The 26,089-nt window shown below is 51.7% G+C and overlaps 1 protein-coding gene across 2 annotated transcripts; it reads right to left on the bottom strand.

Annotated features, from left to right (window-relative positions):
- Positions 1 to 3,116: 3,116 nt before the first annotated feature.
- On the bottom strand, positions 3,117 to 24,002 carry LOC118649083. 2 transcript variants are annotated; one of them, XM_036295870.1, is made up of 10 exons: positions 23,730 to 24,002; positions 21,278 to 21,386; positions 20,441 to 20,691; positions 17,835 to 17,943; positions 15,232 to 15,482; positions 12,840 to 12,948; positions 9,828 to 10,096; positions 6,115 to 6,217; positions 4,989 to 5,258; positions 3,117 to 3,612 (listed from the first exon to the last, which is right to left on the bottom strand). In XM_036295870.1, exons 1-9 carry the CDS (start codon positions 23,919 to 23,921, stop codon positions 5,014 to 5,016), a joined length of 1,638 nt encoding a protein of 545 aa, XP_036151763.1. In that variant the 5' UTR covers positions 23,922 to 24,002; the 3' UTR covers positions 3,117 to 3,612; positions 4,989 to 5,013. The 2 variants fall into 2 exon arrangements, with proteins under 2 accessions (XP_036151763.1, XP_036151764.1); XM_036295871.1 differs by lacking the exon at positions 3,117 to 3,612 and adding an exon at positions 3,619 to 4,281.
- Positions 24,003 to 26,089: the final 2,087 nt, after the last annotated feature.

Raw genomic sequence — 26,089 nt, 5'->3', positions numbered from 1 at the left:
TTCTTATCTTCAGTCCTGAAGCCACCCGTCCTCCCGCTGAGGTGTCTATTGCCCCCACGGCTGGTGGCTTGGGTGCTCCTGTGGGGGCCGCGTGCCCTGCTTTTAGGGCTGCGGGCACCACCTCATCTACACGGGGCTTCCTCCAGGGGTAGCAGCAACACAGACTTGCCACTTGCACACAGAAATGGCTCCGCTTTGCCATTTCTCACGGGACACACTTCTAGTTTTACACCCAAAGCTCTGGGGGGTGGGGGTGGGTGGTGTCCATCATCCTTCCCCTCTTACCAAGGGGTTCTTTCTTTCGGGGCTTCAGCTTTCTGCAGATCCCAGTTCCCCTCCCATAGCTCTCCTGGCCCAGCGCGCACACCCCTGTCCGCACACAGGCCCTGCAGTTCCACCCGGAGACCTCTGGGGGCTGGACCTGTACTAAACCGGCAGATCTGTGCTCCAGCTGGTGCACAGGTGCCGGCTCAGGGTCACTACAACTTCAACTTCACCTTCACTCCCGGCACCTGGTATATCAGCGTTTATATTCAGCCGTACACTTAGTAGGCATCTTCAGTGGGAACATTTTCATATTCCAGATATTGCGGTGGGGTCAGGGCTGACAATGGGGAAGGAAAGGAGTCATGAGGCCTGGCTGTGTAGAATAACAGTTCTTGTAGGGAAAGCACATATTTGCCACAAAGCACCCAGTCCAAGTGAAGTTGGAGTGTGACAAGTGCTACTGGGGAGAAGTACGTGGGAGCCTCGACTTAGTCACAGGGAGCAGACCCGGGCTCCACAGGAGAGAGCCCGTTTCCGACCAGGGGAAGGGCATGCACGTTGTTAGCTGTCCTGGGAAGAAGCTGATCCTGGGGCAGCTCAGGTGTCAGGGCCGTGAGTCATGCTGGAACAGGGAAGGTCCTCCTCCACTGTGTGTGGCTCTGGGAGGGCAGCCATGTCCCAGCGTCGCCTGGTGGAAGGTGAGCTGAGCCCGTGGGCGTGGAGGCAGGTCAGGGTCATTGCAGGGACAGCCAGTCTTGACTCTGTAAATATATGAACGGACGTGCGTCCTGGATCGGAGCATGGTCACATTACATCGTGGCAGCGAAGAGTTATCCCCTCGTGAGCCACATGTGGCTCTTTGGCCCCTTGAGTGTGGCTCTTCCTAAGCCTTAGGAGTACCCTAATTATGTTAATAACAATGTACCTACCTATATAGTTTAAGTTTAAAAAATGTGGCTCTCAAAAGAAATTTCAATCATTGTACTGTTGGTATTTGGCTCTGTTGACTAATGAGTTTGCTGACCACTGGCCTAGCTGTTCTTCCTTCCTGGTAAATTCTCTGAGCTTCTGGTAAATTCCCATTATTAGCTACAGGCTGGGATTCGCTGAGCTCTGGGGATTGAGGGTCCAGACTTTTATATCTTTGGGATGGGAAGCCAAGTGGAAAGTGTTATCTATCCCCAGGGCCAGAGTAGTGGTGGCCATGGTGACCCCACAGGCGGAGACTCCTGGGGTCAGTCTCTGGGGAAGCTTGGTGGTAGATGCACAGCCCAGCAGCCTTGAAGGAGAGGGGGGTGGCCACTTCTGAGCCCACACGGGATGCAAACAGGAAAACAGCTGCGAGTGATATCAAGAAAAGAACCTTCCAGAAATCCAACCCGGAATAGACTGACCCATGCTAATTGAGCCCATGAAGTAACAATGATTTCACGCAATAGTCCCGGGCAGGTAAGGCTAGACCCGGTGTTGTAATGCCATCCTTTATAACAATGGAGGCTGGCCCACTGAGGCACTGCAGGTGTGGCGGGAGGTGGCCGTCTGGTCTGGATGTTGGACTCACTCGCCAGATGCTGGGATTAGCTGCCGGGAGCCGGTCCATCCTTGCTGTTTCAAAGGACCTGGCATATATGGCATACTGTTCTTAATATGTTTGCTCACCTTCTTGGCACTATGTGTTTTAACCAAGGTCTCCTCTCTGAAAAAGGTTGTTTCCCCAGGTAGGGATTTTCCCCTGAAGTTAGGGAGGGAATAAAACCCCTCAACTAAGTGCCAGGCGGGTAGTTAATCACTTTAACTACGAACAATCATGCTTAAGCTACTTAATCTTTACTCCCTGGAATGGAGATAAGAAACGCCCTAACCTTTGTAATAGAGATTGATAGGATTGAATCAACTGGTATAAATACAGATGTAACAAGACAGCAAGAGTCAGAACTTAGAATACAGAGCTTAGAACACAGAACTAAGAAGACAGAACCTACACAGAACCTACAGACAGAAGAACTTCGCTGGAGAGAACATGGCAAAAGATCCTGGACTGAACCTGACTACAGAAATTGGCAAGAGAACCTGACTAGAACCTGGTGACTGAACCTGGCTGGAGAACCTGGACAGAACCTGGCTGGAGAACCTAGCGAGGGAACATGGCTACAGAACCTGGCTGGAGAATCTGGAGAACCTAGCAAGAGAACATGGACACAGAACCTGGCTGGAGATCCTAACCAGAACCTCTCTGGAGATCCAGACCAGAACTTGGCTGGAGATCCTGGCTGGAGATCCTGGCTAGGCTGCTGATCAACTGAACACTGTCTCCGTGTCCTTCCTTCTTCGCCGACTCCGTCCACACCTTTGGGGACCCCTGGCCCCGCTGGGGTTGGACCCCGGCAATTAGCCAGAGGAATTTTAGTCTCTTGTCCACCCGGAGAGTAAAATTAATCGAGGCAGAAGCAAAAGTGTGTGGAGCCAATTTATTGAACATCTGCTGATGGTCAGCAATGTGCTAAGGCATTTACATCACCTCAAGGAAACAAGCGAAGCAGCCACTCTCACCCCGTGTTACAGAAGAGAAACCTGAAGCTCAGATTTCAAGAGTCTTTTTCAAGATCAGCCAGTCGAAGTGGCCAACGGGTACTCAATTGTAGATGCTTCCCTTCCAAAGAGCTTTTTCCCCCTCCAGTTTATTTATTTATTTATTTCAAGAAAAATGATTTAAAATATAATAATGTTACATGCAGTAAACCTTAATATTTCAAGAAAAATGACCTTAAATATACTAATGTTACATGCAATAAACACCAATTATTCAAGAAAAATAATTTTACATATAATAATACTAGAGGCCCAGTGCACGAAATTTGTGCACAGGTGGGGTCCCTAGCGGCTGCTGGCCAGGGCCTCACTTCTCCCTGCTGCCTGCCACCACTGGAAGGAGAGGGGCCACGGCCATTGGCCAGCCCCGTCCCCTGGAGAAACTCCTGGTTAGGGGACAATTTGCATATTAGGCTTTTATTAGATAGGATTGCATGCAATAAACATTAATATTTCAGGAATATCCAAAGATTCTTGAGTTTGCAGGAAAGTAGTGGAAATATTTGGTAAAGGGATCACTGGATTCATTCATTTTCTTCTTCAAGAAGCTATGGTCTTGCTAGAATTAGTCCCTGGAAACGCCAGTGGGAGAGAGCATCGGGCACAGACGGGATCAGCTGGTCTTTGAAGAGGCCTCTAACTGGAGACTGTTTAGTGGCTTCTTCAAGCAGCTGTTGTTGCTGGGGAGCACTGCGAAGAAGTAGCCAGGACTGGTGGCACCGCCACAGAAGCACCAGCTGACTCAGAAACTCCACTCTGAGAAGGAGAACAGTACATTGCTCAGAGTTAAAAGGAGTCCAAGACTGATGGTCCCTCCCTCTCGAGTCACACAGAGACACATGACTTCTGTCCACCCCAGAGACCTTTTCCCAGGAAAGAAGTGGACTGTGTCCCCAAGAGCTCACATTTGAGCAGCTCTGGCCCTGGAGGCCCTCTGGGGGGAAGGTGATCCTATTGGACCCGGGCTCATTCCAGACTCTCCCTGACACCCCACAGGACCTTTCAGGATCTGCCTTCAGAGCCGAGCTCAGAGGTAAAGGACTGCGTATGCTCAGAGCCAGCCAGGCCCTCCCTCACAGGTCCTCCTTCTGACCCTTCATTCTGCACACAAGGAAGGCCCGGAAAGGGGCAGTGACCTGTCCAAAGCCCTCAGTGGACTGGAAGCTGGTTTGGGATTTGAGCTTAGGTGTCTGCTATTCACAGGCAGCTCCGTATTTGGAAGGGATCCAGGCAGCTGAGAGCACATAGGGCGAGGGGCGGTGCTGCTGCGGAACTAGGGACGAGAGGACCCTAGTGCATCCTGGTGGCAGGCGGCTGCGGGGTCACGGAAGCTATGCTGATGAGCTCGGGAACCATGTTCTCCTCTGAGCCTGGGCTCCTCCTCTGTAGACTGGGACAAGAAATGCTGCCTGATTGGCCACAGGCCTGTGGGAGGAGCAACTGCTAGTCAGAGTGACTCACATCTGAGTGGAGCTCCCCCCGCCCCCCCCAGGTTCGTTCCCAGTCATGTAATGCCCACAGGAAACCGTGACGTGGACGGGATAGAGGCACGTGGCCGACTCTGGATAGAAAACCAAGTCCAGGCAGGAAAGTGATCCTGTAGCGCAGTGGTTCTCAACCTTCCTCATGCCGCGACCCTTTAATACAGTTCCTCATGTTGTGGGGACCCCCAAACATAAAATTATTTTCGTTGCTACTTCATAATTGTAATTTTGCTACTGTTATGAATCATAATGTAAATATCTGATATACAGGATGTATTTTCATTGTTTGCGACTCACAGGTTGAGAACCACTGCTGTAGCAGGTCTCCTGGCTGGTCGGGGGGTAGTGGCAGAATCTACACCCCGTTTTCCTGGCCTGCAGGGCAAGGAGGCCTCCCCGGGTTGCACTGGCGACCCTTTGCAAAAGGTTTCCCCACTGAAAAGGGCTCTTCAAAGAGCAGAAAGCAGTCAGACTCAGTGGACAAAACACTGGTTTTGGAGTCAAAGCAGTTGGTTCACACTCTGAAATGTGCACGTAGCTTTGGGGCCTGGGGCTGGTTAAGTGCTTGGTCCCTGATATTTACCAAGAGCCGCCCCTCATCCTCCTGTCAAGGGAACCCCAAATGGAATCACCCCATAGGGCTCTTACCTGTTGGCTGCAGGGCGGCCATTTCTCAGTTTAGCGACAAAGTGCTCACAGTTGGGAAATAAAAATTGTCATTCCAGGTTTCACCAATTTTCTTCTTCGCCAAATTGACAATATCATGCAGAGGCCGGGGTCTGTACTTGTCATCCAAGAAGTTGTTGACCTTGTACGTGTTATCCCCTGCCACTTCTTCCAGAGGTTCACATTTCACCATGTCTTGTAATACTACATAGCCATGTTCAAGGTTGGAAGAGCTAGACCCGGAGGACACACCTGGGATCACAGAGAGACTAAGATGCTGCCATGCTCAGCAGTGCCATGTTGGACACGGAGGGGAAGAAGAGAGGACGCCCCACTATTGACATCTGAGGTCACTGTCCCTTCCTTCTACTATCATTCCCTCTTGCTGGAAGTTAAATTTAGCAGGAGTGCAATTGTTTGATCCACTCTTTTGTAACTTAACTACTTAAGGCTCTGTTGCCAACATGTTCCCACAACAAATGGCAACTCCATCATAACTTAGAATGGGTGCCATGGGGTTCCACTGATGTCAGACTTTGATGCATTTAACAAATGTCCAATTGTTGGGTATTTCAGTTGTTTAAACTTGTTTTGACGATACACAATGATATCATAACAATACTTGCAGATGACGCATCTTTGGGCATGGGTCTGACTCAGACACATTTTTGAGTTTTTTAGAATCTACCTGGAAGAAGCCAGTCTCAGCTGATTCTCTTATAACCCTGCCCCCGTGATAACTTGTCTCCATTTCACAGAACCAATTTTGAGCCACAGAACTTAAGCGACAAAAGTTGTGGAGCAAGGATTTGAAAGAACTCCAAAGGGCTAGCGATTTCTACTATTGTGCAGAAACTGTGGGCCCCATGGCAAGAGGGAACTTCTCATCATTTTCTTACATCCTATCACCTGGCTTAGTTCTGGACACTTAGGAGAGAGTCACAACAGAATTGTCAACCGATGGAGTCCACATTCCATTCCTTAGCGAGTAAAGATCTGACATGTCATAGTTCAAAAGGAAAAGGATGCTATTACCACAGCAATGAGTTCTCTTTTGTTCCCTTTTCTCATCATAAAGCTGGTGATTAAACAAATAATTCATCTTTACCTGATTTCACATGAATCACAAAACCGTCTCCCACATAGATTGCCCAATGCTTGTAAACATCTCCAATTTGAATCAGGTCTCCAGGTATTGGGTCCTCGCTTGACTACAACAGAAAAGCAGAGAGAGGGTAGACAGATGGAAGGAAGCAGCAGAGACGGGGTGGAGAGCTGCAGGCTGCTCCCTGCCACACAACACCTAGTAGCAGCCCCGGGAGAGGAGCCTCCGTGACTGCTGGGGCCGCCTGCTTTGCTGTCACTCAGAGAAGTCCTGTTGGGGGTAGGAGGGACAGGAAGCCTGGACACAGTCGGGCTGAAGCCTTTCCGCTCGGGGCCCTAGCACTTTGTCCCGCCCCATTGCTCCCGCCCCATTGCTGGGCATTAGCGTGGCTCTCATCTTCTGCTCTGACACTTCCACATCCTCAGTCTGACTGCAGCTGAGAGACCCCCCCACCCCAGGGCTAGCCAGTTCCTGAAGATCAGCTCACAGCAACCCCTTAAACAGTCTTTTCAAGGCAAATGAACCAATCCAGAGCTCACTGCAGGCCACTCTCCACCTACCCCAGTGCCCCCAGGTACAGGTACAAGTCACCTAGAGACAGCGCCTCCACCCCAGAGCCTGCAGAAAGCATTCTACCAGCAACTCCTAAGCCTGCTCGCCCGCCCCAGTCACTCTTCCCACAGACACCACCGGCCAGGCTCTTGCCCTTAGCTCTTGTCCAGCTCTTCACCCTCGTCCCTCTCACCCTCATCCCTCTTCACCTCCCTGTCTCTCTCCGCACTTTCTCTGCCTCCTCCCCAACCCAGTGCTCCCTCATGTGGCCCTGGGTGGCGGCCATGCCCCCTCCTCTTGGGAGCTGGGAGTGACAGCTGTCTCCTCCTCTGCAATCCTCTCCTGACCGGTTGCCTTACTGAACCTCCATGAGTCCATTAAGACGCAGGTGTTCGAGCAGGTTGTCCATAGCGGTGCTGAGTAGCCTCCTCCTCAGACTCTGTCCCAACCTCCGGGCACTCATTCATGGAGACACGAACTGAAGGCTCCTCAGGGCCACACAGTGGGCACCTGGGCCAGGCACCCTCCCTGGTGGCGACCACACAGCTGCCAGTGGGACATTTCCATCACACACACCCACTCAGCCAACAGTACCTCAGGCTAAAGGGCCCAACAGGTCCCCACTCCCGGGTGTGGGCACGGGAACTGGTGAGGTTGAGGGACTTACCCCAGATGGTTCAGCCAGACAGCAGTCAGCCCTTCCCGCTCCCACACCCGCCCCCAATGCAGGCTGCTTTTCTCCACGTTCACACGCCTTCCCAGGGAATGAGTGTCCGCCCCACAGGGCATCCAGTCCCATGGAATGAAGCCTGCTCTGTCCCTCTGCTCCTTCTGTCCCCGTCCTTCTGGCGTCACTCAGCCCAGCTTGCTAATCAGAGGCCTAGTCATCCTTCCCTCCTCCTTCTCCCTCAGCCCCACGTCCAAGTACCAAGTGCCTTCAACACCACCTTCCTCCATCCCCCTCCCTCTAACCTGGGTTTCATTCCACTCACTCCTTACCCACCCGTGTTGTCCAGTGGGACCTTCACAGGGAAAATCGGGCAATGACCTACCTAGACCCTCAGAATGCTGTCCACACCCTTTAGGCAGCTCATGGTCCAGCTCTTCACCCTCCTCCCTCTCACCCTCATCCCTCTTCACCTTTCTGCCTTCCTCCTCCCTCTCACCCTCATCTCTCTTCACCCTCCTCCCTCTCACCCTCCTCCCTCTCACCCTTATCCCTCTTTTCCTCCTCTACTCTTCTCTTCCTGAGCTACCTGTCCCCACCTCACGCTCTCTCTCTCCTGCTCCTCTGACGCCATGTTCTCTCTCCCTCCTACACCCTCCGAGCCCTCCCCATGTGACACACACTCTCCTCCCAGCAGACAGTCTCTCCTCTGGGCACCTCACTGCCTCAGCCTGGACCAGCTGCCCCTGATCTCTGTGCACAGATGGCTTTGATACAACTTTCTGTGCCTCTCTGCCAGCGCCTCTGGTTTGGGATCTATGGGGAATGGTAAGAGCAGGACATGAGGACCAGCCTGCCCAGCACCTCTTCACTTAGGACAAAACCAGATCACTGGCCCGGACACACTTGGGCGAAGGGCCTTGAAGAAGGTCTCCTGGCTGGGCAGCCGCAGTGTGAGACCGGACTGGCTGTCCATGACTTTCAGAGCACGGGGTCCACAGCACTGTTCTGGGATGAGGATCCCTTGCAATGCACTTCCAGACTGAAAGGTGCTCTTCAGGGACGAATACACCCAGGTTCACTCCTCACCTCATGTCTGACGCGTTGGAGAAGTTGCCTAAACTCTATGTGCCCCATGGCTGATGGTCAGGACTTAGTGAGCTGGGAGCTCTCACATGCTGGGCTCTCTAACATTACTGTGAGAACCAATACTGCAGCATCACTGTGAGAACCAATACTGCAGCATCACTGTGAGAATTAATACTGCAGCATCACTGTGAGAATTAATACTGCAGCATCACTGTGAGAATTAATACTGCAGCATCACTGTGAGAACCAATACTGCAGCATCACTGTGAGAACCAATACTGCAGCATCACTGTGAGAACCAATACTGCAGCATCACTGTGAGAACCAATACTGCAGCATCACTGTGAGAACCAATACTGCAGCATCACTGTGAGAACCAATACTGCAGCATCACTGTGAGAATTAATACTGCAGCATCACTGTGAGAATTAATACTGCAGCATCACTGTGAGAACCAATACTGCAGCATCACTGTGAGAACCAATACTGCAGCATCACTGTGAGAACCAATACTGCAGCATCACTGTGAGAATTAATACTGCAGCATCACTGTGAGAACCAATACTGCAGCATCACTGTGAGAATTAATACTGCAGCATCACTGTGAGAACCAATACTGCAGCATCACTGTGAGAATCAATACTGCAGCATCACTGTGAGAACCAATACTGCAGCATCACTGTGAGAATTAATACTGCAGCATCACTGTGAGAACCAATACTGCAGCATCACTGTGAGAATTAATACTGCAGCATCACTGTGAGAATTAATACTGCAGCATCACTGTGAGAATTAATACTGCAGCATCACTGTGAGAATTAATACTGCAGCATCACTGTGAGAATTAATACTGCAGCATCACTGTGAGAACCAATACTGCAGCATCACTGTGAGAATTAATACTGCAGCATCACTGTGAGAACCAATACTGCAGCATCACTGTGAGAACCAATACTGCAGCATCACTGTGAGAACCAATACTGCAGCATCACTGTGAGAACCAATACTGCAGCATCACTGTGAGAATTAATACGTCAGCATCACTGTGAGAATTAATACTGCAGCATCACTGAGAGAATACTTCAGCATCACTGTGAGAATTAATACGTCAGCATCACTGTGAGAATTAATACTTCAGCATTACTGTGAGAATTAATACTTCAGTATTACTGTGAGATCCAATATTGCAGTATAACTGTGAGAATGACTGCTGCATATTTACTGTGAGAATTAATACTGTGGGGTCATTATGAGAATTAATGCTGTAGTATTACTGTAAGAATTAATGCTGTAGTATTAATATAACAAATACCATGCAGGCTTCACTGGTGGTTTTCCCAAATCCCACCCATTTTCCCACTGAGGAAGAACTCCAGAGGGTAAAGGGTCACCCCTTGAAGGGCCTTACCAACTCACGGCGGGGCCAGCCATATCTCAGATCAGCGACAAAACGTTCGCTATTTTCGCGGAGAACTGAGTAAGTCTTCTGGTTACCAATCATCTCCTTGGCAGACGTGATGATCTCATGCACAGGCCGGGGTCTGTGCTTATGGTCCAAGTGGTTGTTGACCTTGTAGGGACGGCCGCCAGCCGCCTTCTGCAGAGGCTCTTTTGTGACCTCAGCCCTGCCACTCAGAAACATAGGCATGTTGAAGGGCCCAATACTGCGCGATTCACCTGGAACCACAGAGCGAATCGCAGGCAGGTGAGATAGGGAGACAATGGCAGGAGACAAAAGGCACACACCCTACCAGTTATGGCGGTTTGCGTGGTAACTTTTCCCAGGAAGGATTCGAAGAGTCACAGATTCTGTTCTTTTCCTGAGCAAGGCGTCCTGAATTAGTTTCACATGTCGTAAATGACATGATTGTCAATGGCTGGGTCACAAGACAATGTCATAGTGTTGTGTGAATGTGACCCATGGCCTTTTACTGAGCATTTGGGTTGATGGAAAGCTGAGCCATGAGAAGCAGTTCTGTTAGGAATATACTGATATACCTGTGCATCTTCATACCCTGGTGCGCTTCAGAATCAGATCTATTTTCATAGATTGTCTAACTTAATTCTCGTTGTATCCTTCAAGGAAAATATTATCATCTCCATTTGGCAACCAATATTGGGCCCAGAGGGACATTAACAGTCACATCTGTTAATGCTGTGCTGCGATAGCTCCTAGAACCACAATGTGACACTTCCTCTCTCAAGCTCCGAAGGCCAGGCTCCTGCCCCCGCACGGAGCTGAGGCCTAGGGAGCCCTGCACGTCCGTGTCTCCTGTCCCATGACCTGGCACAGTGCCGGGCACAGGGAGAGTCCACAGAAGAGCTCTCAGCTGATGGACTCCCAATTCCATTCTTTTTTTTTTTTTTTTAAATATGTCTTTATTGATTTCAGAGAGAGGAAGGGAGAGGGAGAGAGAGTTAGAAACATCAACGATGAGAGAATCATCAAGTGGCTGCTTCCTGCACACTCCCTATCTGGGATCGAGCCTGCAACTCAGGCATGAGCCCTGACGGGGAATCGAACCCTGACCCCCTGGTTCATGGGTTGATCGATGCTCAACCACTGAGCAACACTGGCGGGGCCCAATTCCATCCTAATAGGGAGTCCTGGTGTGTTTTCTAAGAGGAAGAGTAACTACTGAGCACACTAAGTAAGCACACTACTACCTGTTTCTAATCTCAAGGATGAAGGTTGCACTTGGAATCCATCCTCTTAAGAAAACCTGTCCACACCTGGGAGACCAGATATAAAAAGGACCGCATGTCCTCGCAGTCATGCTCTCTCCTACAAGGCCCCTAAGTGTCACCTGGGTAAAATGAGCGTGATTAACTCTTTTTACTAAATCCCTATGTTCCTCCAACACCGTCAGGACATATGATGACTGGTGGGAAACACCTAAGGTGCAGAAGTAGCATTCCCACATTGATGACAATTATTTTCCCCGGATGAAGACAGAGCATCAAAGGTTACGTTGCCATTGCTCTGTGGGACACGAGCCAGTTTGCATCTGATGTAGCAGGCTTATTCCAGCCACCTTGGTTGTCTTCATGGACCATGCATCAGTTCCGTTCGTTCTCCTGCTAACCGGCTTGTCATCGTCCTGCTTCTGCCTTATTTATGGGGTAGATGAACTATTACCAGGTGCTTGCTATACATTTTCATGAGAATTTTCCCTTTGGGTGGGCACTTTGAAAGCTGCTTCTGCTAAGCAGCATACTATCTAATAAAGAGGTAATATGCAAATTGACCAAATTGACCATCACTCCAACACACAAGATGGCCACCTCCATGTGGACACAAGATGGCCACCACAACTTGCCTGGCAGGGGAGGGCAATTGTGGGTGATCAGGCCTGCAGGGGAGGGCAGTTGGGGGGAACCAGGCCTGCAGGGGAGGGCAGTTAGGTGTGACCAGGCCAGCAGAGGAGGGCAGTTGGGGGAGACTAGCTCTGCAGGGGAGGGCAGTTGGGGGGGGGCAGGCCTGCTGGGGAGGGCAGTTGGAAGGGACCAGGCCGGCAGGGGAGGGCAGTTAGGGGTGATCAGGCCTGCAGGAGAGGACAGTTCAGGGCAACCAGGCCGGCAGGGTAGGGCAGTTAGGGGTGATCAGGCCAGCAGGGGAGGACAGTTTGGGGTGACCAGGTTGGCAGGGGAGGGCAGTGTGGGGGACCAGGCCTGAAGGGGAGGGCAGTTGGTGGCGACCAGGCCAGCAGGGGAGGGCAGTTAGGGGTAACCAGGCCAGCAGGGGAGGGCAGTTAGGGGTGACCAGGCCAGCAGGGGAGGGCAGTTAGGGCAATCAGACTGGCAGGGGAGCAGTTAGGCATTGATCAGGCTGGCAGGGGAGTGGTTAGGGGGTGATCAGGCTGGCAGGCAGAAGTGGTTAGGGGCAATCAGGCAGGCAGGCAGGCAGGCGAGCGGTTGGGAGCCAATAGTCGTGGATTGTGAGAGGGATGTCTGACTACCCTCAAGGGGTCCCAGATTGGAGAGAGTGCAGACTGGGCTGAGAGACACATAATCCCCCCACCCCTCATGCATGAATTTCGTGCACCGGGCCTCTAGTCTATTATAAATATTAAGACACCGAGTTTGTGAAATCACACACTTTCGAAAACCGCAACACTGAGGGCGCTTCTTATGTAAGACCTGGACTGTGAGTTCCTGAAGAACTTTGCTGCTTTAAGTCACATCATCGGAGCCCCAGGTACGGAGGGAGCCAGCCCTGCCTGCGGGTCCAGGTGCTGAAGCAGCCCAGCGGCTGTGGACCCCGTGGGCACAGGGGCTGGGTTTGGACTATGCCCTGTGTGAGCTCTGCACAGGGAGAATGTGTATCCCAACTCAGGCTCCCGTGCTGGGCTTTCATTCCAACTGCTCACATTATCTTATTGACAAAGCCTTGGCGCATCCTGCTTCCAACAGGCCTTACCTGGAGCAGTCAGATGGATCACATAACCATCGCCCACATAGAGCGCCCAGTCACGGTTGAGCCTGTGAGAGATCTCAATTATGTCTCCAGGTCTGGGATCTTTAACCAACTGTAAGAGGAAAACCAGAGATGGTAGACAGGCTGCCAGGCAACAGCAGAGACCCTGGCAGGAGCTGCAGCGTGGCCTGGGGACCCCAGGCTGCTGTTCATCATCTGTCACCCAGGGAACCCCTTGTCTTTCTGAGGGGAACCAGGAGCTGGAACCCGGGAGAACGAACTTCTGGGCTGGAGAAAGGAGCACGGTCTGGGTGGCATAGGATGTGTGTGTGTGTGTGTATGTGTGTGTGTGTGTGTATATGTGTGTGTGTGAGTGTGTGAGTGTGTGTGTGTATGTGTGTGTGTGTGTGTGTGTGTGTGTGTGTGTGTGTGTGTGTGTGTTTTGTGTGTACATGCACACACACAGTGGATACAGACATGTATATGCATGTGGGATGCACATGTGTCCTGATTGTAATGACATGACAGGCTGCATGTAGAACCCCTTCCCTGAGGCTGGGGCCCCAGGCCCATCCCCAACAGCGTGGGGCAGGTGAGTCTGAGTGTCTCGGCCCTCACGCACTGCCCTCATGTTTCCATCACGCCTCTGGCCTGGCTGTGCTTGGCTGCAACACGGGCCTCCTCCAGCCCGGAGACACCCACTCTTGGAGATGCCAACCAGAGAGACAGGAAATGACAGCACCCTAACAGCGCCCAAGCCTTCCAGGGGCCCCCAGTGTGGCTGCCCAGCTTCCTGCACTGGTCAGGGCGGGGGCAGGTGGGGCTCACATACTCAGGCAGCAGGCTCTGCTGGCACATTTCCCGCCAAACAGCCACCCTCCCAAGCCCAAGGGAAGGAAGCAGCACCCGTTCCTCAGCTGGTGAAACTGAGGATCAGAGAGGTAGAGGGACTTGCCCAGGGACACTCAGCTGGCAGTGGCTACACTGGGTCTTCACTATCCCACCCATTTCTGGTCCCCTTTTATCCCTCCCTCCCTGCTTTACCACTTCCTCCCTGTTCCTCAGTGTCCCTGCCCAGGGCACCACAGCTTCATGACTTGAGAATTTTTCAGTTTTTCTTCTTGTTTGTGCCTAACCTCAACATACCTCCGGCAGCGCTCACCCCAGCCCGCCCAATCTGAGACCAGGGGCCAGCTTCCCTTTGCCCTCATTCCATGCCAATATCCAACAGTGATCATTTAGCCAGGAAGCTTCTCTGGAATTCACTTCTTTGTTCATCTTTCTCCCAGACTTTATTCAGGGCCATCCTGTTTCCGATTATGTGATCCCACATTTTCCTGACCCACCCCCAGACTTCTGTACCACCCATTCCAGGGCCTGTGTGAGACTCTTGGGTGGGGCCATTTGGTCCTGACAGGGTGTTGGGGGAGGGGGCTTCCTATCTGGACTCCAGGGGCCAGAGCTCTGGGGCTAAAAGTGGGAATGGCTCTGTGGTCTGGGCTCTACCTCTGCAGAGGGAGGTGGTGGCAGAGCTGAGGGGAGACAATGGGAAACCATGGCCTCAGGGATCACTATGCTTGGTGTACTGTTCCCAAGTGCAGCCTGGAAACTTCTATCTCCAGCCCCACCTCAGCCCTGAACTCCAGACTTGCACGTACAACTGCTACTCAAAAGCTCTACCTAGATATCTAACTGGAGACCTCAATACCCCACATGAGCATCAAATCCTTAATTTTCCTCCCAAACCTCCTCCTCCCCTCATCTCCTCCATCCAGGCTACCCATCACCCAGTCACAGGGGCTGTGAGCCCTGGAGGTGCTGTGGTTCAGCAGAAAGAGCAGGGAGCACTGGGCATTGAATCCTGCTTCTGCCTCTTACTAGCTGTGCTTTGCTAAGAGGGGAAAGAGGAGAGCGGTAAGGATGTGCCCAGACCTTACAGAACATGTCCTCGAGCTCTTACATGGGCCACAGACCTTGAGCATCTCTTGCCCGAGGGCTCCCTGGGGCCTTAGGAGACCTGTCAGGGTCCCGGGTTGGCCCAGACTTTCCTGACAGCACACAGGGCATCAGGAGCTGCCTTTTAGGGTGGGTCTTAGAGGCGAAGGATCCTAAAGGGATAGAGGTGGCCAGAGCCTCAGAGGTCCTCCAAACATCCCCTCCTTCTGCACATGGGGAAACTGAGGCCAGAGAGGAAGTGACCTGTTCAAAGACCCTGAGTGGATCAGGAACAGACCTGACATTTGATCTCAGACATCCTAACTCCCAGCCAGCAGGAAGCAGGAAGCATAATTTTGCCTCAGTCCTGGAAAATTTTTGTTCTGGCTGCACATTACTGTCACCCCCACCCCAAGGAGACCCCCAGAAGGTAGAGGGAGCCTCCCACAGAGGGCCTTACCTGCAGGTCATGGGCATTGCCATATCTCAGATCCGTAACAAAGTGCTCACAGTTCCTGCTCTGATCCGGGTGCTTCATGTTCTTACCAACCAACCAGTTCCCAAATTCGATGATCTTCTTTATGGGCCATGGTTTGTACAGATGGTCCAAGTAGTTGTTGACCTTAAACGAGCAGTTTCCCACCACTTCCACCAGGAGCTCCTTTTTCACCACCCCTAAGCCGGTGGGGGCGCCAGCCTCAGAGTTCTCCCCTGGAATCAGACACAGGAGTATCAGGAACTGCAGGGGAGGCCAGGGAGGGAGAGAGAAGACACAAGACAGGGAAGAAGGGCCAGGGATGGCACTATTGAGCCTTGGTGTCTGTCCCTTCACCAATGTGATTGGAGGATTCAGTGATTTTGCTCTTTTCCTTAATGAGCTGTGAATACTTTTCATGTTAATCAATGGTGTGATGGTCATCGCCTGCCATTGTACTCCATGATATGATTGGACATCATCTAGTTGACCAAGTCCCTATTATTGTCTGGTCCTAGTTTATCCATTGTAATCAGTGGTAGTAAATGGTATATGTTCATCTTTGCACTTGTATATTTCAGAAAGAGATTAAAGTTATTTTAGTCCCCACTGTATTTCAGACACTCTGCTGTACTTTTATTACATAGGATTATTACACTCATAATCCTATGTAATAAAAGTACAGCGACCGAACCGCAGAATGACCAGAATGACTGGAACAACACCGGCCCCTCACCCAGCGGCCTCCCCACCCCACCCCCGACGCCTAAATCACTGCTGGGCTCCCTGGTGCATGTACAGTTAGTGCAAGCACAAGAAAATAATTATCAGACCCTTCTGTCCCCAACCAGAGTCTCCAGAGGGCTCTGCTAATACTGCAGCCAAGGTGTGGAATTCTCCCTCCACAGCCTGCAGCCCTAGGAGACCTTCCAAAATAGCCAAAAGGGCAACCTAAGCATTAAGGGGATGCCGGCCCTTTGCTAGGAATGTAGAGAGGCTGGGTGGGGATTTTGTGAAATTACGGTGCCTTGCAGATTAGGTGAGCTTTCAATCTCTCTTTAAAAGCGGTGGCAAAGAGGACCCTTAGGCTGCCAGAAACTACAGCGAATGGTAGGCACATTCACAAACAGAAGAACTTTTAAACAAACAGACATGAAGATCATATTGGGAACTGAGGGCAGAGCCCCGGGAAGAACGCAAAAATCATTCAAGGGCCATCATTCATCTTGATATACGTTTGCAAGCAACACATAAACAACTTCATCTCATGGCATGAGAAATGCACAACAGTTCTGTTGTGGGTTGTCTTTGTGCCATCCTTAAAGAATAATTACATTCAGCTGGGGGAAAGCTATAGCTTCCTGATTAGACCCCTCGGCCAGCCCTGCCAATGGGCCCCCATCAGGGTGGGGCCGCGGGACCCCACACTTGTACAAATTCGTGCACCACGCCACTAGTTTCACATTCCCTCACTTATTCTCCTTTTGAATTTCATGGTAAATACTCTCATCTCCATTTGACAACCGATATTGGACCCTGAGGCATCATCAGCCTTTTCTGGCCCAGCTCTGGCCACATGGAGAGTCCACACAGCGCTTCCAGCTGGTGGCGTCCAAATCCCATTGACCTGGAGCCCGGGTTTTGCTGTCTAAGAGGAGGGAACTAAGGAGCACGCGAACCAGCGGGCTCCCTTTATGTGCGGAGTCTCGAGGCTGAGGCTGCACTCAGCACCCGTCCTTGAGGAAACACCCCCTGCACTCACACAGCAGCACCCGGTCCTCACACTCACACCCTGTTCCCAGCCTCCTAAGTGCCGTCTGCATTAGGTGGGTTTCCCTAACTATTTGCCATCCATTCTGACCGTTTTCCACTGTGTCAGTGTAGGTGACAGCGTACAGAACCTGGTCAGTGACAAGCAGATTCTTCTGATTGTGAGATGGTTTCTGTCCAGCGAGAACGCAAACGCTTGCTGTCTGAGGTGTGGGTGCCATTGCTCTGCAGGGCCCCAGCCCCTGTGCTCCCAGCCCGCGGTCTCATCCCAGCACCTTTCTCTCAGGGACGATACACAGTGTGGGGCCTGCCTGCTCCTCTGACCGTCTGTCATCCTGCTTCTGCTGTCCCTGCGGTCCATTCAGGTTCCAGGTGCTCGTGTGCGTCTGTGTGAGACTCTCTGTGATGTGGGACCTGGGAGAGCTGCTCCGTGGAGGGTGTTCAGGAAACCCTCTCAGGACGCCCTGTTCTGTGACATCCTCTGAGCAACAGGACACAGCGCTGAGAGGCAGTCCCTTCCTGAGAGCGGGACCCCCAGAGACGCCGCTGGTTTAGGGAAATCTGTCTGAGCGCCCAGCTAACGGGCCAGAGCTGGAGAGCGTCCAATGCGGGCGCAGCCCAGCTTCCCTGGGGCCCATGGGCCTCTTTCCCTGCTGGGTCAGGGACCGCTGAGATGCCCCCAAGGGAAAGGGATGTACAGTGAGCACAAGCCCTGCACAGGGAGAAACCAACATGGGTTCCCAGGGTGGCATTTGTCTTTGAATTGTTCTCATCATGTTAACAAATACCTGGAAAGTTATACTTTAAATACCGCTTACCTGGGGGAGCCAGGTGGATCACATCACCATCGCCCATATAGAGGACCCAGTGCGAGGAGCCAGTGCGGGAAATCTCAATCAGGTCTCCAGGCTCGGGCTCTTCACGAAACTGCAAGGAAACAGCCAGGAAAGTGAGACAGATTTCAGGGAGCTACAGAGGCCAGGGCTGGGAGTTGCAGCTGCATCTGGGGGTTTGCTTACTGATGCCCACCCCATGGGAAGAGTGTGTGTGTTTGGGGAACTCATTTCCCCTGTGAGGTAGGCAGCCTGCTGTAGCTTCTAGAGCAGCCGTGGGCAAACTACGGCCCGCGGGCCAGATGCGGCCCGTTTGAAATGACTAAAACTAAAAAAAAAAAAAAAAAAAAAAAAAAAGACCGTACCCTTTTATGTCATGATGTTTACTTTGAATTTATATTAGTTCACACAAACACTCCATCCATGCTTTTGTTCTGGCCCTCCGGTCCAGTTTAAGAACCCATTGTGGCCCTCGAGTCAAAAAGTTTGCCCACCCCTGTTCTGGAGGTTGCCCTGTGAGTAACTGGAAGCCTGGAAAAATGTCCTTGTGCATTGGGAGAGTGAAGATGTGCACAGAATGTGTGTGTAATGTATGTGTGTCTGTGTCTATTTAGCATGGATGTTGTGTGTTGCATGTACATGCACATACACTAGGATGCAGACATGCATATGCAGGTATATTGCGCATGTGTCTGGAGGGTGGTAACACAACAACCTGTATGTAAACCCCCTTCCCTGAAGCTGGGCCCAGGCTCATCCCCCACAACATTGTCCAGGTGAGTCTGAGCTTCTCTGCTCTCACACTCTGACCCTCATGTCTCCATCCTGTGTTTGCCCTGGCTGTGCATGGCCCCAACACCCACCACCTCACACTCTGCCCTCCCAGCCCCGGCACACGGACCCTTGAAGATGCTGAGCTGACAGACAGCAGGTGACAGCACCCTGAGGGCACCTGAGCATTGGAGAAGGCCCTCCTGTTGTTGCCCAGCTTCCTGCCCTGGGCACAGGGCTCACAGTCCCCCAGCAGGCTCTGCGGGCACATTTCCCCCATAACTGCCACCCTCCCAAGCCCAGGGGAAGGAAGCAGCACCCACGTGCTCAGCTGGGGAAACTGAGGATCAGAGAGGTAGAGGGACTTGCCCAGGGACACTCAGCTGGCAGTGGCTGCACTGGGTCTTCTCTGCCCTGACCCTTCCTGGTCCCCTTTCCTCCCTCCCTTCCTGCCTACCTCCTCCCTGCTCCTCAGTGTCCCTGCCCAGGGCACCACAGCTTCCTGATTTGAGAATTTTTCAGTTTATCTTCCTGTTTGTGTCTGATCTCAGCTAACTTCCAGCAGCGCTCACCCCAGGCCGCCCAATCTGAGACCAGGGGCCAGCTTCCCTTTGCCCTCATTCCATGCCAACTTCCAACAGTGGTCATTTAGCCTGGAAGCTTCTCTGGAATTCACTTCTTTGTTGATCTTTCCCCCATGACTTCACACAGGGCCATCCTGTTCCTGATTATGTGACCCCATGTCTTTCTGACCAACCCCCAGACTTCTGTCCCACCCACTCCAGGGCCTGTGTGAACCTCCATTGTGGGCCATTTGGTCCTAAAGGGAAAGGATAGGGGAGGTAGCTTAGTAACTGGGCTCATGGGGACAGAGCTCTGGGGGTGAAAGTGCGAATGGCTCTGTGGTCTGGGCTCTAGCTCTGCAGAGGGAGGTGGTGGCAGAGCTGAGGGGAGACAATGGGAAACCTTGGCCTCAGGGATATCTGTGCTCTGTGTACTGTTCCCAAGTGCAGCCTGGAAACTTCTATCTCCAGCCCCACCTCAGCCCGTAACTGCAGATTCACACATCCAACTGCTATTCAACACGTCCACCTGGATGTCTAACTGGTCACTTCAACACCCCACCTGAGCATCAAATCCTTAACTTCGCTCCCAATCCGGCTCCTCCCCTCATCTCCTCTATCCAGGCTGCCCATCACCCAATCACAGCGGCTGTGGGCCTGGAGGTGCTGTGCTTCAGAGGAAAGAGCCTGGAGCAACAGGGGTTGAATCCTGCTCCTGCCTTTTAACTAGCTCTTCTTTGCTAAGAGGGAAAGAGGAGAGCGGTAAGGATGTGCCCAGACCTTACATCACATGTTCTTAAGCTCTTACATGGGCCACATACCTTGAGCATCCCTTGCCCGAGGGCTCTCTGGGGCCTTAGGAGACCTGTCATGGTCCCGGGTTGGCCCAGACTTTCCCTGACAGCACACAGGGCATCAGGAGCTGCCTTTAGGGTGGGTCTTAGAGGCGAAGGATCCTAAAGGGATAGAGGTGGCCAGAACCCCAGAGGTCCTCCAACATCCCCTCCTTCTGCACATGGGGAAACTGAGTCCAGAGAGGAAGGGACCTGTTCAAAGACCCTGAGTGGATCAGGAACAGACCAGAGATTTCTTCTCAGACATCCTGACTCCCAGCCAGCAGGGAGCAGGGAGCAGGGAGCAGGGAGCAATTTTGTCTCATTTCTGGTAAGTTTTTCTTCTGGATGCAAAGCCCTCTCCTCCCCTGTCCCCCAAGAAGATGTCTAGGAGTGAGAAGGAACCCCCCAGAGAGGGCCTTACCTGCCGGCTGCGGGCCTTGCCGTATCTCAGATCGGTGACCAAGCGCTCACAGTTCCTGCTCAGGTCACTGTACTCCATCTCCTGACCAACCATCTCCTTCCCAGATCTGAGCATCTCCTTTATGGGCCGTGGTTTGTACAGGTGGTCCAAGTGGTTGTTGACCTTATAGGAGCAGTTTCCCACCACTTCCACCAGGAGCTGCCTTTTCACCTCCCCTAAGCCGGTGGGGGCGCCAGCCTCAGAGTTCTCCCCTGGAATCAGACACAGGAGTATCAGGAACTGCAGGGGGAGGCCAGGGAGGGAGAGAGAAGACACAAGACAGGGAAGAAGGGCCAGGGATGACACTATTGACCTTTGCTGTCTGTCCCTTCACCAATGTGATTGGAGGATTCACAGATTTTACTCTTTTTACTAAATGAGCTGTGAATACTTTTCAAGCTAATGAACATTCTGATGGTCAGTGGCTGCTATTGTGCTCCATGATATGAACGGACATCGTCTAGTTGATCATCCACCGTCATTGACCCTTCTCCTTTATGAGACCAGGACACCCAGAGACGCTGCTGGTTTAATGAAATCTGTCTGCCCAGCTAAAGGTCATGGAGCTGGAGAGTGTCCAACGCGGCCTCTGCCCAGCTTCCCTGGGGCCCACGGACCACTTTCCGTGCTGCGTGAGGGGCTGTGAACCACTGAGATGCGTCCAGGGACACGGATGTGCAGTGAGCACAAGCCCTGCCCAGGGAAAAACCGATGGGGGTTCCCAGGGTGGCATTTGGCTTTGAATTGTTCTCTTCATGGTAACAAATCTCTGGAAGTTATACTTTCAACCCCCCTTACCTGGGGGAGCCAGGTGGATCACATCACCATCGCCCACATAGAGGGCCCAGTGCGAGGAGCCGATGCGGGAAATCTCAATCAGGTCTCCAGGCTTGGGCTCTGCACGAAACTGCAAGGAAACAGCCAGGAGAGTGAGACAGATGTCAGGGAGCTGCAGCTCCGCCTGGGGATTTGCTTACTGATGCTCACCCCGTGGGAAGAGTGTGTGTGTGTGTGTGTGTGTGGGTGGAGGACTCTAGTCCCCTGTGAGGTCCTCAGCCTGCTGTAGCTTCTAGAGGTTGCCCTCTGAGTAACTGGAAGCCTGGAAAAATGTCCTTGTGCATTGGGAGAGTGAAGATTTGTACAGAATGTGTATGTACTGTATGTGTGTCTGTGTGTATTGTGCATGGATATTTTGTGTGTTTCTTGTACATACACTCACACTAGAATGCAGACTTGCATATGCAGGTGTATTGTATATGTCAGGAGGGTGTTAACACAACAGCCTGTATGTAAACCCCCTTCCCTGAGGCTGGGGCCAGGCCCATCACCCGCAACACTGTCCAGGTGAGTCTGAGCTTCTCTGCTCTCACGCACTGACCCTCATGCCTCCATCCTGTGTTTGCCCTGGCTGTGCATGGCCCCAACACCCACCACCTCACACTCTGCCCTCCCAGCCCTGGCACACGGACCCTTGAACATACTGAGCTGACAGACAGCAGGTGACAGCACCCTGAGGGCACCTGAGCATTGGAGAAGGCCCTCCTGTTGTTGCCCAGCTTCCTGCCTTGGGCACAGGGCTCACAGTCCCCCAGCAGGCTCTGCGGGCACATTTCCCCCGTAACTGCCACACTCCCAAGCCCAGGGGAAGGAAGCAGCATCCACGTGTTCATCTGGGGAAACTGAGGATCAGAGAGGTAGAGGGAGTTGCTCAGGGACACTCAGGTGGCAGTGGCCGCACTGGGTCTTCTCTGCCCCACCATGGTCTTCTTTCATCCCTTCCTGTCTTATGACCTCCTCTCTGCTCCTCAGTGTCCCTGCCCAGGGCACCATGGCTTCCTAATTTGAGAATTTTTCAATTTAACTTCCTGTTTGTGTCTGACCTCAGCTAACCTCCTGCAGCGCTAACCCCAGGCCGCCCAATCTGAGACCAGGGGCCAGCTTCCCTTTGCCCTCATTCCATGCCAACATCCAACAGTGGTCCTTTAGTCTGGAAGCTTCTCTGGAATTCACTTCTTTGTTCATTTTTCCTCCATGACATTATTCAGGACCATCCTTTTCCCAATTATGTGACCCCAGGTTTTTTTGACCAACCCCCAGACTTCTGTCCCACCCACTCCAGGGCCTGTGTGAACCTCCATGGTCGGGCCATTAGGTGGTGACTGGGGTTGATAGGGGAGGGGGCTACCCTCCTGTGCTGCTGCGGCCAGAGCTCTGGGGGTGAAAGTGGAATGGCTCTGTTGCTCATGCTCTACCTGGGCTCCAGCTCTGCAGAGGGAGGCGGTGGCAGAGCTGAGGGGAGAAGATGGGAAACCATGGCCTTAGGGACCACTGTGCTGTGTGTACTGTTCCCAAGTGCCTCCAGGAAACTTCTATCTCCAGCCCCACCTCAGCCCTTAACTCCAGACTCACACGTCCAACTGCTACCTGGGTATCTAACTGATCACCTCAAACACCCCACATGAGCATCAAATCCCTAATTTCTATCCCAAACTGCTTCTCCCCCGCTTATTCTCCTCCATCTAGGTACCCCTAAGACCCAGTCACTGGGCCTCCAGCCCTGGAGGTGCTGTGGTTCAGCAGGAAGAGCAGGGACCACTGGGGTTTGAATCCCTACTACCTTGTGTTGGTAAAAGGGCAAGGAGGAAGGGGTTAAAGCTGTGTCCAGATCTTACATTATTGGGTTGGATAGAGGAGGAGAAAGCACCCATTTCTTCACATAGTCAGTGAGGATTAGAGAGATAGGGAGACTTGCCCAAGAACACTCAGCTGGAATTGGCTGCACAACGTCTTCTCTTAAGAACCTTCTTGAACCCTTACAGAGGCCACAGACCTTGAGCATCTCTCCTTAGAGGGCTCCCTGGAGCCTTAGCCGACGTGCCATGGTGCAGTGTTGGCCCAGACTTTCCCTGACAGCATACAGGGGCATCACGAGCTGCCTTTAGGGTGGGTCTTAGAGGCAAAGGATCCTAAAGGGATAGAGGTGGCCAGAGTCCCAGAGGTCCTCCAAACATCCCCTCCTTCTCCACATGGGGAAACTGAGGCCCAGAGAGAAAGTGTGCTGTCCAAAAACCCTGAGGGGATTAGAAGCAGACCTGAATTTTGCTCTCAACACCTAACTCCCAGTCAGTGGAACCCCAAGAGCCCATGTTTGCATCATTCAGGGGAATTTTTCTTCTGGGTAGTCAGACCCATTACCCCCATTCCAAGCAGACCTCCAGAAGGGAGAGGGAGCCCCCAGAGAAGGCCTTACCTGCCGGCTGCGGGCCTTGCCGTATCTCAGATCCGTGACAAAGCGCTCACAGGTCCTGCTCAGGTCACTGTACTCCATCTCCTTACCAACCATCTCCTTCCCAGAACTGAGCATCTCCTTTATGGGCTTTGGTTTGTACAGGTGGTCCAAGTGGTTGATGACCTTATAGGAGCAGTTTCCCACCACTTCCATGAGGAGCTCTCTTTTCACCTCCCCTAAGCCGGTGGGGGATCCAGCCTCAGAGTTCTCCCCTGGAATCAGACACACGAGTATCAGGAACTTCAGAGGGAGGCCAGGGAGGGAGAGAGAAGACACAAGACAGGGAAGAAGGGCCAGGGGATTACACTATTGAGCTTTGGTGTCTCTCCCTTCACCAACGTGATTGGAGAATTCAATGATTTTGCTCTTTTTCTTAATGAGCTGTGAATACTTTTCATGTTAATCAATGTTTGATGGTCAGTGGCTGCCACTGTGTTCCATTGTATGAATGGACATCACCTAGTTGACCAAATCCCTATTATTGGCTGGTCCATATATTATCCATTGTAACCAAATTGTAGTAAATTGTATTTGTTCATCTTTTCACTGTCTGATTCAGAAAGAGATCAAAGTTGTTCTACTCCCACTGTGTTTCAGACTCTGCTGTGCAAATTTCATATATTCCCTCACTTATTCTCCTTCTGAATTTCATGGTAAATACTCTAATCTCCGTTCAACAACCAATATTGGACCCTGAGGCATCATCAGCCTTTTCTGGCAGCTCTGGCCACATGGAGAGTCCACACAGCGCTTCCAGCTGGTGGTGTCCAAATCCCATTGAGCCTGGAGCCGGGCTTTGCTCTCTAAGAGGAGGGAACTAAGGAGCAGGATACTACTCTTAGGGCAATGGAAACTAAAGGGAAAATAAACAAATGGGACTACATCAAAATAAAAAGCTTCTGCACAGCAAAGGAAACCATCAACAAAACAACGAGAAAGCCCACTGCATGGGAGAACATATTTGCCAATGTTATCACCGATAAGGGTTTAATCTCCAACATTTACAGGGAACTCATACAACTTAACAAAAGGAAGATGAACAACCCAATCAAAAAATGGGCAACGGACCTAAATAGATACTTTTCGAAAGAAGACATAAGGAAGGCCAAGAGACATATGAAAACATGCTCAAAGTCACTAATCATCCGAGAGATGCAAATCAAAACGACAATGCGGTACCATCTCACACCTGTCAGAATGGCTGTCATCAACAAATCAACAAACGACAAGTGCTGGCGAGGATGTGGAGAAAAAGGTACCCTCGTGCGCTGCTGGTGGGAATGCAGACTGGTGCAGCCACTACGGAAGACAGTATGGAGTTTCCTCAAAAAACTAAAAATGGAACTCCCATTTGACCCTGTGATCCCACTTCTAGGAATATATCCCAAGAAACTAGAAACACCAATTAGAAAGGATATATGCACCCCTATGTTCATAGCAGCACAATTTACAATAGCTAAGATCTGGAAACAGCCTAAGTGCCCATCAGCAGATGAGTGGATTAGAAAACTGTGATACATCTACACAATGGAATACTATGCTGCTGTAAAAAAGAAGGAATTCTTACCATTTGCAACAGCATGGATGGAGCTAGAGAGCATTATGCTAAGTGAAATAAACTAGTCAGAGAAAGATAAATACCACATGATCTCACTCATTTATGGAATATAATGAACAACATAAACTGATGAATGAAAACAGTTCCAGAGACAGAGAAGCATCGATCAGACTGTGAAACCTCAGAAGGAAGGTAGGGGAGGGTGGGGATAAGAGGGAGAGATCAACCAAAGGACTTGTATACAAGCATATAGGCCTAACCAATGGACACAGAAAACAGGGGGTTGAGGGCATAAGTGAGGGGGGTAGGGGAGTAACATGGGGATAAAGACACAAATGGTAATAACTTAATCAATAAAAAATTAAAAAAAAAAGAGGTGAACCAGCAGGCTCCCTTTATGTGCAGAGTCTCGAGGCTGATGCTGCACTCAGCACCCGTCCTTGAGGAAACACCCCCTGCACTCACACAGCAGCACCCGGGCCTCACACTCACGCTCCCTGTTCCCAGCCTCCTAAGTGCCGTCTGCATTAGGTGGGTTTCGCTTACTATTTGCCATCCATTCTGACAGTTTTCCACTGTGTCAGTGTAGGTGACAGCGGACAGAACCTGGTCAGTGACAAGCAGATTCTTCTGATCGTGAGACGGTTTCTGTCCAGCGAGAACGCAAACGCTTGCTGTCCGAGGTGTGGGTGCCATTGCTCTGCAGGGCCCCAGCCCCTGTGCTCCCAGCCCGCGGTCTCATCCCAGCACCTTTCTCTCATGG

The sequence above is a fragment of the Myotis myotis genome, unplaced genomic scaffold (genome assembly GCF_014108235.1).
Source record: "Myotis myotis isolate mMyoMyo1 unplaced genomic scaffold, mMyoMyo1.p scaffold_m19_p_27, whole genome shotgun sequence".
In the NCBI taxonomy this organism is placed as follows: Eukaryota; Metazoa; Chordata; class Mammalia; order Chiroptera; family Vespertilionidae; genus Myotis; species Myotis myotis.
The sequence above is the reverse complement of the archived record's forward strand: the minus strand, read 5'-3'. Positions and strand labels throughout refer to the sequence as shown.